Source organism: Chionomys nivalis, chromosome 19 (assembly GCF_950005125.1).
Source record: "Chionomys nivalis chromosome 19, mChiNiv1.1, whole genome shotgun sequence".
NCBI lineage: Eukaryota > Metazoa > Chordata > Mammalia > Rodentia > Cricetidae > Chionomys > Chionomys nivalis.
The window spans coordinates 20,888,345-20,907,622 of record NC_080104.1 but is presented as its reverse complement, the minus strand read 5'-3'; the positions used below and the strand labels follow the sequence as shown (position 1 = coordinate 20,907,622).

The 19,278-nt window shown below is 39.2% G+C and overlaps 1 protein-coding gene across 30 annotated transcripts in view; it reads left to right on the top strand.

Annotated features, from left to right (window-relative positions):
• The window catches only part of Rims1 (regulating synaptic membrane exocytosis 1), a 454,154-nt gene that overhangs the window by 157,626 nt on the left and 277,250 nt on the right, over positions 1-19,278 (top strand). For 24 of the 30 annotated variants that reach the window (XM_057794788.1, XM_057794785.1, XM_057794793.1 and 21 more), the window contains one exon: positions 5,349-5,417. The exons of the other annotated variants lie outside the window; for them this stretch is intronic. In XM_057794788.1, coding sequence (XP_057650771.1) covers positions 5,349-5,417 — 69 coding nt within the window. The remainder of the gene's footprint in view (positions 1-5,348; positions 5,418-19,278) is intronic. 30 annotated transcript variants of the gene reach the window in all.

Below are 19,278 nucleotides of genomic sequence, written 5' to 3'. Positions count from 1 at the left end.
GAATAAAGAATGACACATTGCTTTCCCAGCAGCGATGATGTATGATGTTTGGAGGTCCTGTTTGAAACAAAGCCCAAGAAAAATTAAGACATGTCTCAGAGGTTAGTCAGTAGTATGTGGCAGAGCCTAAATTTAAATTTGGACTGGCTGGTGGCAGAGACTGTCCTCTTAACCGTGCCTCTTAGGGCTGGTAAGATAAGATGCCCTATAGTGATTTGTGGATTTTGAGGCAAGTAATCTGAGATGCCTGGTTATGATTGGTGGAAGCAGGATCCTAAGATATTAGGCTATGGACCTTTGAGAACAAACCTGAGAAAAATCCTTATGCAGGGTGTAGCTGAAGTTTGCAGTGCTGTGAATCGCACTGAAGTTTCTCACCTGCTGTAAAACAGAGGTGAACACTTACCCTAGGGATGTTCAGCGTCCAAGTGTAAATAAAAAGTTTATTGAAAAATATAATCATCTTTATCAACTCTGCCCTTGTGAACTAATTAACCAAAAATTGGTTAAGTTTATAAGTTAGTGCCCACTGAGCTGGTTATTCGATCTAGTACAGTAGATGGTCAGAGAGGGTTTTAGCTAATGCCGATGTATTAGAGTACATTCAGCACAGATGTGAATAAATGGATAAATTTGTATCCTTTCATAGGCCGTGATAAATCTCCCAGAATGCAAAACTATTTGTTGGTAAGATAGAGGTGCACTAGTTGAATTTTAAGATGTCAAAATTTCTTGAATTCCCATATCATGTATTAATTATACAACAAAAATGCCCATGGATCTACTTGAAGGTGATACTAATCTTGGCAACAGAAAAAGCAAGTTCAAGTCATTCTATCTGGTAGAGAGCCAATAAAAGATTATAGAATAGTGGTGATAGTGTACAAAAAGTCAAATGCCCACATGTTCGTGGAACTTCCAACGTACAGTAGCTTTCACAAAAGCCCTTAGAATTATGTTCCGTTGCCCTGTAGTTGCACGTTCCCAGGTAGTTAAAACCCTTAGAACTGCAACCTATGCACTAAAAGTTTCTGAAGTTTTATCCTTGAAATCATCTAAAATACAATCAGTTATAATGTCAAATGAAACAAGAATTGGTTTTTTTGATTTCTAAATGGGAGAGAGAGAATGTGTTTGTGTGTTTGTGTGTGTGTGTGTGCACGCATGTGCACATGATTGGAGAAATCTATAATCCCAGCATTCAGGGGACAAAGATAAGAGAATCATCAAATTTGAGGCAAGGTTGTTTTATATAGGAAATTCCAGAGAGGCCAGGGCTATATAACCATACCCTGTCTCAAAATACCAAAACAAAACAAAATAATGATAATAATAACAAAAACCCTACGCAGTGGAAAAGAGCACACCAATATTACCACAGTTTGGCACCAATAACTGAAGAAAATAGATAATTCCTGTCAAGTATAGTTTTGTGTAACAAGGAATACAATCAGGGTTGCTTACAGGAGTTGTGTGAAGGATTGCTCACAGGAGCATGGGAAACCCATGGCTAACTGCATCACTGAAAGAACACTTCCCACAGCCTCTTTGATGAAGAGTTTGGCTAGTGAACTCCTCCTAGCAGCCTTTATCTGCAGGCTTCACTCCTGGTACCCATTAACAGTCTCTTTGAGATGGAAAGGATCTTGGGACTTCTTTCATTTTTTGTGATAGAAGTTAATGTGTCCTTTCAGCTAATCACGGCAGCTGATGATTAAAGCCGGCAATGGTTCTATTAAGCCAGAACACAATATTTCATCTACAACTCTCTGCCCCTTTCTTAGTTCTTACGGTCTTCCTTCTATGGTATCTCTTCAGCCTTGAAGAGAGTGATGTAGGGATGACTATTCAGTGCATCCATGTGGGTCAGGGAGGGTAGGCACGCACATGCCACTGTACATGCGTGGAGATCAGAAGGCAGTCGAGAGTGGACCCTGCCATCAGGCTTGTTTGGGACCATGTCTCTCTGTGTTGTTTACTGCTGCTTGTGCCGACCAGCTGACCTATGACATCTAGAGATCTCTCCTGTCTCTGCCTCAGATCTCAAGGCCAGCTCATGCCAGTGTCCTTGGTTTTACAAAAGTCTTGGGTCTTTGAAATCAGGTATTCATGTTTACACTGCAAACAATTGACCTACTGAGCCACGTTTTCACCCTGGGGAAGTTTTCTGAGTGAGATTCCAGTTCAGCTCCACCACTGGACCAGTGTGTTAACCTAGCAGGTTATTTGTGTCCACCTGCAGTGTGGCGAGCAGGAAGAGTTGTTTGTGTGCTTATCTGAAAGTGGATTAAAAAAATACTTCAGATAGAAGCAAATACCTATGCCGGGTTTGTTCTGAACCTAACCTGAATCCTAGCCAACCTTAACATAGGTCTGGCTCTGTCTCTAAATTGCCCCCTATTCACTTTATTCTTTAGCACAAGTAAAGACTCTGCTCTGCATTTTTTCCTCCTCATGTTTCATGAGCACATGTATGTACTGTAGTTTATACAGACATTTTTGTGCCACAGTCGTCTCCGATATGAAAATCTAGAGGGTATATCTGCACTACCAGATTAGTTTCCTTTTGTACTCCTGTAATTCTCAACCAAAAAACAAACCCACAAAGAAACATCCACCAGGCATAGTGGCTTTCATATTTTAATCCAAAAATTTGCGTGTTTAGGCAGTAAATGTTCAGCAACAGACAATCCTATAGCCTAGGGTACATAGTGAGACTGAGTTAATAACAAAAGATAGGAAGAAAAGGAGGGAGGACATAACGGATGGAGGGAGGGAGGAAGGGAGGGAGCGAGATAAAAGTACATGGGTAGCAGGGAGGAGAGAGGAGTAAAAGAGAACCAGATTAATAGGTCCTTGATTGTTGTGGAGAACTATTACTTTTCATGAATGACCCCAAAAATGAGTTTCCATAGAATTTCATAGACACAGATTTGAATTCTTTCTTAACAAGTCAAGCTGGGCAAGAATGAAGATTACAATGAGCAGTGAGGCCTAGACATTATTCAGTGTTTTGGAGTCTCTCAGGGTGGCTTGGTTTTGCTGGTAAAGACATGAAGTCAGTTCCTTCTAGGCGCTGTGACAAAACTCCCCATGAAGGCACTTTAGGGGAGAAGGAGTTTATTCTAGCTCAGAATTTCAAGTTACTGTGCTCACTTGCGGGAAGACACAGCCAGAGGAGGTAGAGAGAACTATATTACATCTGCAGGCAGGAGAAAGCAACAGGTGCATGCTTGCGAGGACTCAGCTAACTCCTCATCAGGTCCAGGGCCCATCCAGTCCATGAAATGGTGTCACTCATGCTAGGCTGAGATGTCCCTCATCCATCAATGAATGCAATGAAGATGAACACCCTCAGGCCTCCCCACCTGTCATAGACAGACTCTTCATTGAAACTCTTTGCCCAGGAGATTCTATACTAAGCAAGTTGACCATTAATTAAGCATTATGGCATTATGGGATATATGCAGTTAATGCTTTCAAATGGGGTTCATTTCATCCATGTGTTTGTGTGTGTGCATGTGTGTGTTTGTGTGTGTGTGTGTGTGTGATAGTTGCATGTTTGAATTTGGTAATTGGATTTACCCTCCACCTTGTTGAGACAGTATGCCTCTTACTGTTTCTGTTGCCATATGGCATCCTAGTTCATACGAGCTAAACCATGCGCTTCCTGTTAGAGATACTCCTGACAGCACATCCTACTTCACCAGAGGAGTGCCGGAATTACAGGCGAGGACCACGTCGTCTTGCTTCCAGGGATCCAGCCTGGTCAGGTTTAAGTGGCAAGTGCTTTTATCTGCCAAGACCTCCATCCAGCTATTTATTAAGTATTTTGTTTAATTTATTATTTATTTAGTATTATTTATTTTAGTATTTATTTGGCATTTTATAATAAATTTTAACCCATCCACATAAAATATTTTCCTATCAAATTTATCTATTTAAAAATAATTTAGTTTTTCATTATAACTCTTGATTTCAGACAGATATTTAGAAGAATTTTGGCAGTTTTCATGTCCTGTTGCTCTCTCTAACCCCTCCCTCTTCTGATCAGGAAAGTATTAAGATCTACAAAAAGTTGTAGTTGAATGTCAGATTGGATGGCAGCACATATAAACGTGAATACATTTACTACTTTCTGTAAATGGAGTTAAGAAATAATGAATAAAAACTGTTTCAATGAGTATTAAATGCAACCCTCACATTTTAGAGGGGAAATGTGAGAATTGAAAAATTCGGAGGGCTTGGGACTCTAGTTCGTGTGAATGTTAAGTATTTTGCTTGTTTATTTTTTGCTTTTATTTTTTTCTGTAAATACACAGTCAAGAAATCTTTTATAGGTTCTATGTGCAGTAAGTTCAGATTCCTTGATCTGTATGTAACTACTACAGAGATAACCTATCTAGTAAAGATCAAAGGTTCCAAGGTTACATAACTTATTGGGCAAATGGGTATCTATTTATATATATAAAAAAATCCTAGCAGTAACGAAAAAAACAAAAGTAGCAGAGCCAGCTTTTTACAAATTAGGAGCTAAAGCACCGGTATGAGTCTTCGCAGGACAGTCTTCGCAGGTGTCAGTCTCAAGGGTGACTGTTCCTCCTGTAGAAGTCCACACTTGCATCTTCACAGCCTGTGCAGAATTTACTGCACTTGCCCTGCACTGAAGAAAATACAGTAGCATTTCTTGCAGACTTGTTTCTCATGGATGCTTTCTGGATTCCTGTGATACTGAATATTAAGTTATAGGGAAACTGCCTGATTCTAAAAAAAAAAAAAAAAACAAACAAGCAACTTCCAAGTTGCTTGTGGCAATTCACCTATAATCCTAGTATTTAGGAGGCCGAAGCAGGAGGATTACCATAAACCTGAGGCCAGTTTGGGGGTATATAGTTAGTTCTAACCCAGTCTGGGCTTCATAATGAGTAACTGTCTTGAAAATAAATAAGAAACCAAAAGTACAATTAAGCTGTGATCCTATAGAATTTATACAGAAAGATTTAATCAGAGCATGATTCCTGAAACTGGTCTTTCTCTCCATTACTTCCTCTTTGGAAATTTCCTACTCCTCACTTTTGGAATTCCCAGACTGGCCTAAGAAAGATTTGGCAAAGCCTGGCTGTTACAATGATCTCTTAGAGTTGACTTTTACCTTAATTATTTAAATAAAGTTCCACAAGGGACTCAGAGATCACGGGTGGGAAATGCTGAAGGTGACAAGTGTCTTGCTTACCTGCGTTGCTGAACAGAATTGAGCCACCTTAAAGCCCTGCTCAGATTTGGCAGCTTGCTGAACCCCTGGTTATCTCCAGCTGACTGAGTCTGTCTTCTTCTCCCTTGCCTTGCAGGAACATTTTCAGATGTGTCTGTGTTCCCCGAAAGCCAAGCAGCGAAGAGGGAGGCCCAGAAAGAAACTGGTATTTCCTCTCCTTCCTGCTTTGGTCTGCTTTGAAAGTTCTGTTTGTGCCTGCAAAAGGCCTCCTGAATGATGTGGGTCCATTCAGAGGAGTCCCGTGTGTCCTGTGTCGTCTAAAAGCCTCCTCAGTCTTGTAAATACACAGTGATCCGGAAGTCTGTTTTATTTCATAGACTGTATTGAAACATCACACTTTGACCAGAAAATGCTTAGTAAAGCAGCCCTGCTTGCCCTCCCTATCTCTGTCATGTGACCTGAGATATTTACATAATTAAAACTGACTAGAGGAGGGGAACAGCCTCCGGAGAGTTTAAAGGATTAAAATTGAGCTATTATTTTTATTACCAATTTAAGTATGATAATGGTGATGGCAAAAGGAACCCTAATTCTGAATGGGCTTCCTACCCACACAGTTTTCTTAACTTAATAGTTCTTATTTTAAGTGTATGGATACCTCTGGGGGCAGCTGTGTGGTATATACATGGCACATACCTGTGACATGGTTCCATTAGTTGCTTTTCATACAGAATTTATATGTATTTTCATAATTCTATTCAAGTGTGGCATGTTTCTACTGTGTATTTAAAACATTTCTGAATCATATTGGTTCAGAATTGTTAAGTAAAATATATTAAAAGCTAACATTGATTTAGCAGGAGGAAAATAGATAAACATAGAATAATGTCACTGTCCAGTTCAAAGCTTTATTAATTTGTCTCCAGAATTCTCCAGTTATTAATGATAATCTTGTTGAAAACATGCAGCCTGCTCAGTGAGGCCATCAATAAGATGATCCTTTTGGTAAACTTGTGCCTATAATTTGGGACCCAACCTTTGAAGAGCTACTAGAACATGTTTCTTTGCTCTTTGGTCTCCAACAAGACTCCATTTTGCAGTTTTCTGGGCCCTGAGTTTGTGGTTCATAGTCTAGATGCCACTCAGTGCAACTTATACTCTACTGCCAAATTTAATCTGTGCCTGGAAGTGTGGAGGTTTTTGGTACCCAGCAACCCTGGTGCCTCCAAGGCCTTGACCTGGGCTTTATGGCCTCCTCATGCTGGCTGCTACCTGGGTTTTGCTTCACTTTAGTTCTATCCCATTGGATACCACTATTTTAGACAAGTGCTCATTAGTGGATTGCTGTGTGCTTTTACAGATCTTTGCTTTCTGTTTTCCCCCCCAAATTCCTGCTGTGTTCATGTGTAGATATTCTTCTCTCCCTTTTTAGTTTGATGTATTTGTCAATTATATCTTCTCTGAATGGCAAAGTTAGTAATGAGTAATGAATAATTCTTCTCTCTTCTGAAAAAACTCCAATTTTCAAATTTCCAAATATGTATTCTATTATATTGAAACGGCATGCAAGCAAAGATTATTCTACCTCCAGAATATCTGAGAGTGGTTTAATGTGAATCCACAATATTCTTGACACAATTCCATAGATCTATTAGCCAGTAAGTAATTCTTTATTGAATGATAAATTTTTCTTCTTTGTTCTAAAATACATGATGTAATGAACATCTTCTGGGTATACAGATGTTGGTATTTATATTTTTATTTTAGTTAAGCACATGGCAGATTTATTTGAAATCTGTATCTTGGAAAGTACATAATTATGTAGAATCCTAGAGCATTTTGTATAATCTAATATTTGACCTCCAATTTAAATTTAATCGTTATTATTCTTGTTTTTAGTTTATCTTAGGGGGTCTTAGTGCTTAAAATTGAAAAAAAAATCAAAAACCAAACATGCAACACCTCACAATGAAATACTTGTGTTTTATTTTTATCAATATCTTAAAGGTTTCATGTACAAACTTAAAGAAAAGTTTTTGCCCCCTACTGGGCAGTGGTAATACATACCTTTAATCTCAACATTCAGGAGGCAGAAACAGGTGTATGTTTATGAGTTCAAGGACAGCCTGATCTACAGAGCAAGTTCCAGCAGAGACACCTAAGTACCACAGAGAAATCCTGTCCCGTAAAACAAACCAAAACAAACAAACAAACAAACAAAAGTTGTTGTTTTGTTGTTTCCATTCTACAATGTAGTATTACAAGGATTAAATGTGGCTGGGCAGTGGTGGCATACCCCGTTAATCCCAACACCCAGGAGGCACAGGCAGGTGGATCTCTGTGATCTTGAGACCAGCCTGGTCTACAAGAGCTAGCTCCAGGACAGGATCCAGAACTACAGAGAAACCTTGTCTCGAAAAACAAACAAACAAAAAAGGATTAAATGTGTGGCTTAACTGGAAAGTTGCAGGTCATAGAAATCTTTAAGAACACTACCAGAAATTTTAGTTACACAGTTTCTACTAAGGTCACTACTCATTGTTACTAATCAAAAGATGTACTTTTATTTAGTAAATACTACATTTAATGTCTGGCCTTCGGGTGGTGTAGATCCCTGGTGGACAGTTGCTGAGCATACACAATGCCTAGCGTTTGAAGCCCAGTACTACGAGATCCGTTTTCCAGTGTGGGTTGGTGACTTGTGTCCTCTAGGAGGTTGCTACTGCTCTCCTTCCTGGGTAGCAGCAGTAACTCAGGTGCCCTGCACAGTCAGCTCTGACTCTGACCCGCTTCTTGCTTTCCTTCCCTTTTTTCTCAAACTCGTGTCTGGAGGTAGCCAATTTGGCAGCAGATGAAATACAAGAACAGCTCTGCGCTCCCGGATGTACCACTCTCAGTTTTCTGTAAATCAGTTTTAATATTTCAGACAGAGTAGCAAACTGCAGAACGAAGAGTGGCCAAAGGGGCTCAGTGCATACAATTGATCAACTTCAAGTCAAACTATTTTTCTCCTTTAAAATTTTAATGTATTACCAGTAATTTTCAAAGAGATTTACAACAAGGTAATATCTTCATTTTTACCCTTGAAGGAATCTTCTTTTTTTTTGAAAGGCAAAAACAATTGCATTCTTACATTCATTAAAATGTGCATGAATACAGTTCTTGAATAGAGTGATGTTGGCAGAAACTCTCGCTGTGGCTTGTCCATGAGCTTTGCTCAGGGTAGGAGTAGCACTCTGATTCCCGGCTTTAAATAAATAGTCTGTTGAGGAACAGACTATTGCATGGGCTTGCTGCTTATTAACCTTATGCTCTTAAACCATTTAATATCATGCAAAAAGGTTTATCTTTGTTTGTTCTGTCCATATCTTAATAATGTTCCTTATTTTATTAAAAAAAAAAAAACTAAATGAAACAGTGAGGTGATTCTGATCCCATAGCACAACAGTAGATTGAACTTTCCCATGGATCAGATTCTCTGTTTAATCTAGATTTGGTTTTCATTTACCTGTTTACGTGCGACAACTCCATGTGTCCTTGCAGTCTTTGCCTTATTATTTTTATTACTTCCTCCTTTCCTTCCATCCCATTCTTTCCAAATCCACAGAGAATATTAGACTAGTTAACAGAAGTATTAAAAAGAACAAACAAGGCTAGAGATATGGCTCAGCAGTTAAGGCTGCTTTTCCAGAGGATCCAGAAATTAGTATGAGAACTCACACGGTCCCTTCCAACCATCTTATACTCTAGTCTCAGGGGATCTGATATTCTCTCATGACCTCTTTGAGCACCTGGCATGCATGTGATGTGCAGACAGACATGCAGACAATATATAAAGTAATGGAATAATATTTAAAACAGAAAACAGCAGGGTGCTGATTATTTCTATAAAAGGACATCAAACTCTATTGGGAAAATGTATTTTCGTCATATAGTAATCAGAAACATTCAAGCACATTCAGGCATGGTGAGTGGTACTGTTAGTGTAAATTCAGTGGGAGCAGAAAAATTGCAAGGTTAAGGCAAGCTTGAACTACAGAGACAGATCCTATTACAGAAGAAAAAGAAAAGAAGAGAATAAGGAGAAATAAAAATTAAAGTAGATCAGGTACAATTAGTTTATTGGAAAGGCAAAGGAACTGTGAAAGGTAACAAGAAAATATGTCTTTTAAATGGGGGAGAGGTAACCTTAAAGTATTACCAAAAATTATGTGCCCTAAAGCAATAGTAAATCCTTGCTTCACTGTCCTGCAGGCTGGGAGTCAGGAACGAAGGCATCAGCAGCATCATGCTCCACTGGAGGCTCCAGGGAGACGCTTGCACATCACTTTTCTAGCTTCTGTGGCTCCCACCTGCCCCTTGCCTTGGAGATATAGCTCTGCCTCCACAAGATGCTCTCCCTGTGTGCATTCACACCACCTTCTCTCTGCATGCATTGCCTCTGTGGCTAAATTTACCCCCATTTTAAAAGTCCTTATGGATTAAAATCCGCTCTAGCAGTCTCATTTATCTTGATTAGTCTGCAAAGGCTGTACTTTCAAGGAATATACTTCTTGGCGCTGCAGGTTAGAATTGCAATGTGCTTTCATTGGGGGCCCTAATACAATGCATGGCACCAGTAAGGAGAGGGAGACAAAGGCTGAGATACTTCATTTTTGTAAACCCTAGGGACAAGAATGAAACCCCATCCTCAGGTATCCCACTCAAACAGAAAGCCTGCGGCAGGCAGTGGATATTTATAAACCCCCACTAGCCCTAGGGGAGGGATTTTTGAGTCTCTTACTTCATAACTGTTCTGCACTTCAAGCAAACAGTCTTCATGGGTAGAGAAAGCTGTGAGAGAAAGACCTGCAAAGTGGTGGTGGACATTGGAAATTATGGACCACACTGGCTTAGGGAGGAAAAATGAAAGGTGTGAACGCCAGTGTCCGTGGTCAGACCTGCGAGAGTAATGAAGCATGGAACTCAGCTGTAAGGTCAGTAAGAAAGCACAGGAGCCAACTGTGCTAAAGACCCCCAAAGCAAGTTACAAACCAAGAGCAGGCTTGGTTCAGTAGCTAAGAGAATTCACTGCCTTGGAGGGGACGAAGGTTCAGTTCCCAACGTTGAAGTCAGGACGCTCAGTGACCTGGAACTCCAGCTCTTTTCTGGCTTTCATAGCCATGTGCACATCTTAAATGTGTGTTTTTATAACTCAGCCATTGACCATTTCTCAGATATCATTTTTACATTCATTTTATTGGTTCCATTTGTAAGATCCAAAATCGAGATGAGGTTTTCATGAGTGCTATAACAAATACAGAAGAACAGATTTTTTTTTCTCAGAGTTCCTATTACCTCTGTGGAAATTAAGAAAAATATATATTTTGAAAGATGCTGTTTCTTAAACATGTTCTTATTCTGAGATTGTGACTTAAAATTCAGAAGTTTTGAAAGGACCTGAGTAAGCCCATCCATACCCTTTGGTCATTTGCAATCAACCACCTTCTCAGATATCAAGTACAGATGCATCATTATTAAGTACATTATTCTTAAACCTCTAAATCTTAACCCTTTTCAGCACCAATACTAAGTTCCAAATCTCATCTAAATAATATGTACATCTGTAAATGGTAGGACTTGAGATTTAATTCTTTTTTTTTTTTGGTTTTTCGAGACAGGGTTTCTCTGTGGCTTTGGAGCCTGTCCTGGAACTAGCTCTGTAGACCAGGCTGGTCTTGAACTCACAGAGATCCGCCTGCCTCTGCCTCCCGAGTGCTGGGATTAAAGGCATGTGCCACCACCGCCCGGCGAGATTTAATTCTTGAAACAAAATTCCTCAGCATTTGTTCTGTCCCTCTGAGAGATACTGGTCTGCCCTCTTGGATTTCCTTCCACTCTCTAAATTGTCTGCAGGTCTTGTTTTGTGCACAGTCCTCTCTGTCTTCTTAGGACACTATTCATGCTCTTGGTCCTTCATTAAGCAAATGTCTATGTGGTATTTCCTCCCATGTGATCTTTCATGGTCCCTATCTCTTGCTTGTTCCTTCAAGGCCACTGTTATCTTGCTGTGATGTCACAAAGTGAACCCTTTTTTAAGCCTATTAAAAGTGATTCAGAATCCAGATAGGAAACTAAGAGCAAGAACTCCAGGGGTTGATCTTGCCACCACTGTATCTCTCGGATAATCCTAGAAATATAGGAAGAGGATAATACATTCTCATAAAGAATTGTGGCCTAGTGCAGGAGAGCTGGCCTAGGGCATAGGGGTGTTTGTTACTCTGCTAGAGGAGGGAAGTTGTCTCAGAGCACTCAGTTCTGGTGGTTCTCATCAACCTGGAACTCTAGTTCCATGATATGACCACCTCTTCTGGTCTCAACATGTAACTGCATGCATGTGGTCACATATAAGCACACACACACACAATGAGAGCAAAAGCAAAAGTGAGATAGAGAACGAGGGTACAGAGGGAGATAGAGAGGTGGCAGGGAAGAAGAGAGGATGAGAGGAAAAGGGAAAGAACAGAAGGGAGAAATGAGAGGGGAGAGTAGAAAGGGAAGGGAGGGAAGCAGAAAGAAGAGGGGAGATAGAAATGAAGGGAGTGATAAGGACGGACTGATGGAGAAAAGAAAGAAGAGGCTGAGGGAAGAAGGGAAGCAAGGCATGAGATAGAGATGGGGATGGAGCCAGAGAGGGAAGGAATCAACGTTGGTTTCTATAAAGGGAAGAGATGAATCCCTTTGGGAAGGACTTGTAAATGCAAGATGATGAACTTCTTTTCCTTTCCTGGATGTTAATGTGTGTGTGTGTGTGTGTGTGTGTGTGTGTGTGTGTGTGTGTGTGTGTGTATGCATGTGTGACTGAGGATATATTCAATGTTATATCAAGGCTCTGAAGGACCACCAAGGAGTCTGTTGTTTAAATACAGGTACGAAGTTTTGTTTGAAAGGAAGTTAAAATGATGAATTGGTTTAAGGCAACTGTTTAGATATTGAAAGCCTGTACTGTGTTCCTGTTTGTACTAGTAAATGCCTTTAGTAGACATGTGTTTGTTGTAACATGTGTGAATGTATATCATTAATACCACTGTCTCTTTGAAATTATACTAGTTCAATATGTAGGTGAGAACACTGTTGTAAGGATATTTATTTCAGATATTACTTAAAATATCCATTTATAGTTTCAATCTATTAATAGTCTCTATTACTAATTATTGGTCACTTTTTAGTGAAAGGCTGAAGATCTTCCTCTGAGTTTTATATGGAATAGAAAAGCCCAGGTTTTACCTCCAAGCTGAGCCAGAGAATGACTTTGTGATGTCAAGTTAATACCAAACTCTTGCTAAAGCTCATATCTCATCTTCACCCAAGATGACCAGTAAATTATCAGAAAGAACAGTTATTGTATGAAATGTTGCATCTTCATATCCACAAAAATACACTGAAAGACGAGGAAAATGTCAGTGTTGCTTAATTTTACAAATAAAAATGATGAGACCCATCTTAAAATCTGTTTAAATTATATTTCAAAAGGATTGTTTGTAAAGTTAATTCTAAAGCATTTTTTATAATATTTAATTCTTTGAGAAGCTGATACAATGAATTTTGATCATATTCACCCCACCCAACTTATTTCAGATCTACACTTTCCATTCTCACGTTTTTACCACCTCCCTCAGCTTTGAGTTTCTTGCTCCTCACCCACCTCCTCCTCTTCTTTAAACACGTTAAATCTAATTTGAGTTGCCCAACTACTTGGGTATGAAACCTGCTCTGGAATCTAGTCAACTGCTCTAGGGCATAGTACCATTCCAAAGTCTTCTGGCAGTTACCAAATGCCAGTGGTTGCCCAGCTTGTGGTGTGGTTTTTGGTCTACCTCCCTTCCTCTAGACTGGAATTGCTTTGGCTTGAACATACATCCATAGGTCTTGTATATGCTGTTATAACTGCTGTGAGCTCATTTGTGCAACATCCATGCTGTCTGGAAAGCATCATTTCCTTGATGTTATCCAGCGCCTCAGTCTTCCACAATCAGGCTCTTCCCTCTTCCACAATAAGCCCCGACTCTTGGAAGGATGAGGGGTGATATAGTTGTCCCTTGGAGGACTGAATACTCCACAGCCTCTTGTTCTCTTCACAGCAACTAAATGAGGGTTTCTGTGTTAATGGTCTTCTACTGCAAGAAGAAACGTATCTGGTAACAGCTGAGAAATGCTCTGATCAATGGGTTGATACTTTTTTTTTTGTCTTTTTCTTGTTTCATCATTTCCTAGAAAAGAGAGAGGGAAAAATCCTTAATTCTAAGCAATACAGAAATAATAGAAATAGAATAATGTCATTTTTTCATTTATTTTGTATACCAACCACAGTTCCCCACCCCCTGCCTCTCTTCCAGTGTCCCTCTGCCTCCTGTCTGTCCCCCTTTGTATCCACTCCTCCTCCATCTCCATTCAGAAGGGGGTAGGCCTCCCATGGACTTGAAAAAAGCATGGCACATCAAGTTGAGATAGGACCAAATCCTCCTACTGCATTAAGGCTGGACTAAGTAATCCAGCACAGGGATCAAGTTCTCAAAAGCCAGATGAGCAACAAGGATAGGTCCAGTTCTCACTGGTAGGAGCCTTAAAAACAGACCAAGCTATGCAGCTATCATAAATATACAGAAGTCCTAGATTGGTCCCATACAGGCTCCCTAACTGTTGGACCAGAGTCTATGAACTCCCAAATTTACTCTTTTTCTATGTACTTTTCAGAAAATAACCCTTTATTATTTAAATTAATGCTTTTAACAACCCCATGATAAGGATTCGGTGCTTTTTGTGTCTTTGTATGTGGCATATAGTATAGATATTATGATATTCATTTGACAACAAATGAAAAGTGATGGAACCTACATTGAAGCTGAGGTATCTGAGTGAAGAAATCTTGCTTCCCTCCACCAGACACGGGCATTTGTAGTTATTGGTAAATAAATACTTGCTGAATAGGAATCCAGAAGTCATGCTCACAAAGTAATAATAGAATGGGCGCATAGTGAGGGGTCCTGGTGCTGATATTGATAATCCAACTGGATTTACATTGTGCTGGAAATTTTCCAGGCTTGTGTAGAGTAATAAGAAATAATTTTATTCTGAAGGCTAACTTTGCATATCCTGATGAAAACCAATGCAGAGACTCAGATAAGGGTACCTTAAGAAGGCAGATAACTCTATTCCTTGAGGCATTTGGGTGTGGCTGAGATATGTAATCATATGCAAATGATTCATTACCTTTCTGTATATTTGTAGACTTTTGTGTTCCCTTTAACTCTACAGTTCCCCCAAGATAACAGTATTTGGCTTCTTTAATTATCTTCAAGTTTTTCCAGGTATCCCCTTGGCAGATGGGACCTATCAAGTACCCTGATTGGTAGAATGTTTCTTAGTATCCAATTCTATATTCAGTTATCAGTTAGCACCAAGATTGTCTTGGCATTATACATTTGCAGGCCCCTACTTGTTGCTAACTGTATATAGATTTATCCCATCAGCTAATTTATCTGTGAGTAAAACTACTAATAAAGAAATTACTACAAAAGGAAAAAATCATTCTGATTTTCTAGTCCTGCTTTCTCTTTTGTAATGAATTGTTTTTCAATCTTAACATTATAAAAATTAAATAAAACTTAAATATATATGCCTGTCCACGACTGATTGAGGTATCAGTTGTCATACATAACTACTTACTCAACATCTCCATATAGAGATCTTGCAGGCATCACAAACCTAACAGATTCTCCATGCCTGCCTTAAATTATTTATTTCAAGTAAAATTCTCTCTTGACTTTCCAGTACCTAAAATGAATCCTGATGCTGAGGTCCATATTGTATGAGTCATTCTCCTATCTTCTCTTCCTTCCATATTTTGCATTCAATATTTTAGTAAATTCAGTGACTTCTATATTTTTTACTTATGTATTAGAACTATCTGTTTTTTATTTTACATCACAATCCCAGTTCCTCTCCCTCCCCTTCCTCCCACCCAACCTCCCATACACTCCTCAGAGAGGATGAGGCCTCCCATGGGGAGTCAACAAAGATTGTCACATCACTTGAAATAGGACCAAGGTTCTCTCTCTTGTATCTAGGCTGAGGAAGGTATCACTTTATGGAGTACGGGTTTCAAAAAGCCAGTACATGCATTACAGATAAATACTGGTTTCACTGACAGTGACCCCCAAAATTGTCCAAGCCACACAACTGTCATCCACATTCTCAGAGCCTAGTTTGGTCCTTTGAAGGTCCCACATCTGTCAGTCTGAAGACAGTGAGCTTTCACTAGCTCGGGTCAGATGTTTCTGTGGGTATCCCCATCATGGTCTTGATCCATTTGCTCATATCGTCATGCCTCTCTCTTTATAACTAGACTCCAGAAGCTCAGTCCAGTACTTAACTGTGGATCTCTGCATCTGCTTCCCTCAGTTTCTGAATGAAGGTCTGTGATGGCAATCTGTCATCATTCAGTCATCAGTTTGATTACAGGGGAAGGGCAGTTCAGGAGTGACCTCCTGTGTCAATGCATTCAAGGCTGCTTCTCACTTTCTCTTCTGTGAGGTTCAGTGTGGTTGGATTTATGTTGAGGCCTTTGAGTCATTTGAACTTGAGTTTTGTGCATGGGGATAGTTATGGATCTATTTGCATTCTTCTACATGTCCAGTTATGCCAGCACCATTTTTTGAAGATACTTTCTTTTTTCCATTGTACAATTATAGCTTTTTTGTCAAAAATCAGATGTTCATAGGTATGTGGATTAATATCACGGTCTTTGATTTGATTCCATTGTTCCCCACCGGTCTGTTTTTGTGTCAATACCAAGCTGTTTTCATGACTATAACTTTATAGTCATGGTGTCAGGGATGGTAACACTTCCAGAAGTTTCTTTATTGTACAGGATTGCTTTGTCTCTCCTGGGATTTTTGTTTTTCCATATGAAGTTGAGTATTGTTCTTTCAAGGTCTGTGAAGAATTCTGCTGGGATTTTGATAGGGATTGAAATGAATCTGTAGATTGCTTTTGGAAAGATTACCATTTTAATCCTGAATATGATTTTTTTTCCGGGATAACAGCGTATTTCAAACCTGTTCACCTAGGAAATTCCTCTTTGGTTTCCCTGACCTGACTTCTGACCCAAATTAAAGCTTTTGTTTTTGTTTTCTCCATCAACAGCCAAAGGCATCCTGTCTATCTCTTACCCACGCATTCCTCCAATTAGAGACCTTGGTTAAGTTCCATCTCAGCAGTTATGAAATCCATGTAATTTACCATCAGGGATGAGCTCTGCAGTGCTAGCCACATGGTACATCTTAGGTGCTTTACTAATGCTGATACTGCCCCTCTGACCTTGCAGATAACCGGCCACATTCACCTCATATGTGCCGAAGAATCAGAAAAGTTGCACTTACTTTCTCTATGCTTGGGATTGTCCCCTGTGGATATTTCTATGGTTTACTGCCTATTCGGTTTGCTTCTCTGATAAAATTCATTTGCTTATGTAAGGGTAAAAGTCGATTTTTAAAGAATAATTTATCTATAGAAGCCCTCCTACATCCCCAGTGGTGTTCCAACCTCATTCTTTGCAACTCTAGCTTTTATTGTTTGTGATGCAATATGTTTATTTTTTATATACACTTTCCTGATATGTATTCCTTAAATTTAAGTATTTTGTTACATCTAACATGGTATTTCTGGTGTCTGTCGTCATCCCTGTCACACGGTACATTATAAACATGGTTTAATCAATAAAGATGATTGACAAAACAATCTAACATAGAACTTCAATGTACTGAATCTTTGTGTTAACTATTTCCACTCTGCCCTCTTTCAATTTTCACATTAGAAAATCAGCACTTACAATATTCTACATTGATATGAATAAAATATATTTTTAAGTCATGTGCATGTTCCCTATGAGATGAAAACTCTGGAAGTGTATGGGGCCATTCAAAATCATAATATTATCAAGAAGCTGAAGAGTTGACCCAAATTATATCTCCAATTATCACCTCCTACCAAAAAGCAATAAGAGGTGTTTTAAATTAAACTACACCACTCATGAAAAGAAAAACAGTTGATTTGGCTGATATCATTGCTTTAAATGTGAGTCTTCTCATGACTACATAGCATTCATGTAGTCATTAAAAAAACCTGGAAAAAGTTTTTTTTTATTATTTAGATAGACCGGGAGACTATTTTTTTGATTTCTGGTATCTAATATTTTAGAGTCAACATATTTTAACATTTAGTGATATTTTACTGTATTCCACTTGCCTGCATCATTATTGCAAAGTCTCTTTCCTCATTTTTTATTTCATTTGAGAGTTTAGGGTTCTTTAGTTTAATTTTTCCATTTACAACCATCGAAACTATACAAGACAATTTTAAATAATTTTGCTCCCAAAAACCCTTTCTTTATTCTCAGCCACTAAATGTAGACCTGTTCAGTTGCAATTGGAGACAGGAAACTGTTTCAGGAAAGCAAGTAGATGGCAATAAAAATGAGAGAGGGGGAGAAATGTGAAAAGCAAATCAAGAGAAACAGTTCACAATGATGAGACAACTGGAGGGCAGCGTCCAGAATACAGCAACATCATCCAGATGAACAGGAAGAAAGGGGGTTTGCAACAGAATTGGGAGATACCATGAACCATTGAAACATTAGAAAAGCCTGAGCTGACATGAACAGAGAATGAAGAAGGTTCTAGAAGTAATGGCTAATAGAGAGAGCACTGGAGGTTACTCTAGACAGTAAAGTTTTTGGAAGCAATGCATTAATGGAGTTCAATAGAGGTTCGCCATGGATATAACAGCTAAGCATATAACGTAATACTGACATGCCATAGTAGAAGTCTGAATTTAATACTGCAGTGAATTATGGGGGAAATGTGAAGCTGGGCTTAATTTTCCATGCTGTTGATTTTACTCTCCTGACAGATTCATGTGGCATTCTCAGTTTTCTTATAGCTCTGGAGACTGTCCTGGCACTTGCTCTGTAGATCAGTCTGGCTGCAAACTCACAGAGATCCACCTGCCTCTGCCTCCTGAGTGCCGGGATTAGAGGCACATGCTACCACAGCCTGACTGGTTCTTATTGTTCTTAATGATACTATAGAGGATGTATTTGGAACAGCCACAGTTTCTTTGATTACATTGTAAAAGGGAAAGACAGTTGAATGTCCTAAAGAGTCCAGAATCTTGGATACTCTGGCAAATTTTCCTAGTTGAGCTCTTGTAGTAAAATGTGTCTGGACCAACTAAACCACGCCTGTAATAAAGGTCAGGTTTTAGCTCCCTGAGGACACTCTGCAGATTACTGCAGCAGTGAGGACAAATGAAAGCTATAGATCAGTCTTTCTCAGAACTTTGTGATCGCTTTTATTTCTTCCACATCCAAACCTTTGTTCTACATCTTTACCCATTAATATATACCATCCTTTAGTCTGCGCAGTGCAGCTCAAAACTGCTAACCTCCCTGGTGTTCAGAAGAGATGTGGTTCTGTTCTCACAATGTCTTTGAGCCTGGCATCAGCCACGTGATTCAGTGCTTAACAGAGTAGACTGAAGCATAGAGTTGAAAACATCATGCTCAGATTACAAGATATCGGGAATCCAAACATTCTCGCTTCTGTTTTTGATCCAAAGTTGTTTTACTGTGGTCTCATTTGTGTGTGTTCAGACAAGGTAGGCATGCAGATATATGAGCAAAATCCTGAGGATTTTGTTTTGTTTTGTGTTTTGGTTTTTTTGAGACAAGGTTTCTCTATGTAGCCTTGACTGTCCTGTAACTCTCTTCTGTAGATGAGGCTGGCCTTGAACTCCCATAGAGCCATTTGCCTCAACCTCCCCAGTGCTGGTATTAAAAGCATGTGCCATCACTGGCCGACCTGATTATTTTTAGTTTTATACTGATTGACATCATTTTATTTTTTTATTGTGGATGATATGGTATTAGCCCTAGGGTTTAGAGTTGATTGAAGGAAAGCTATTCTTATAAATCTATTTCACCTCAATACAACTCCATGGAAAAGTGCATTAGGGCAAGTGAATTTCTT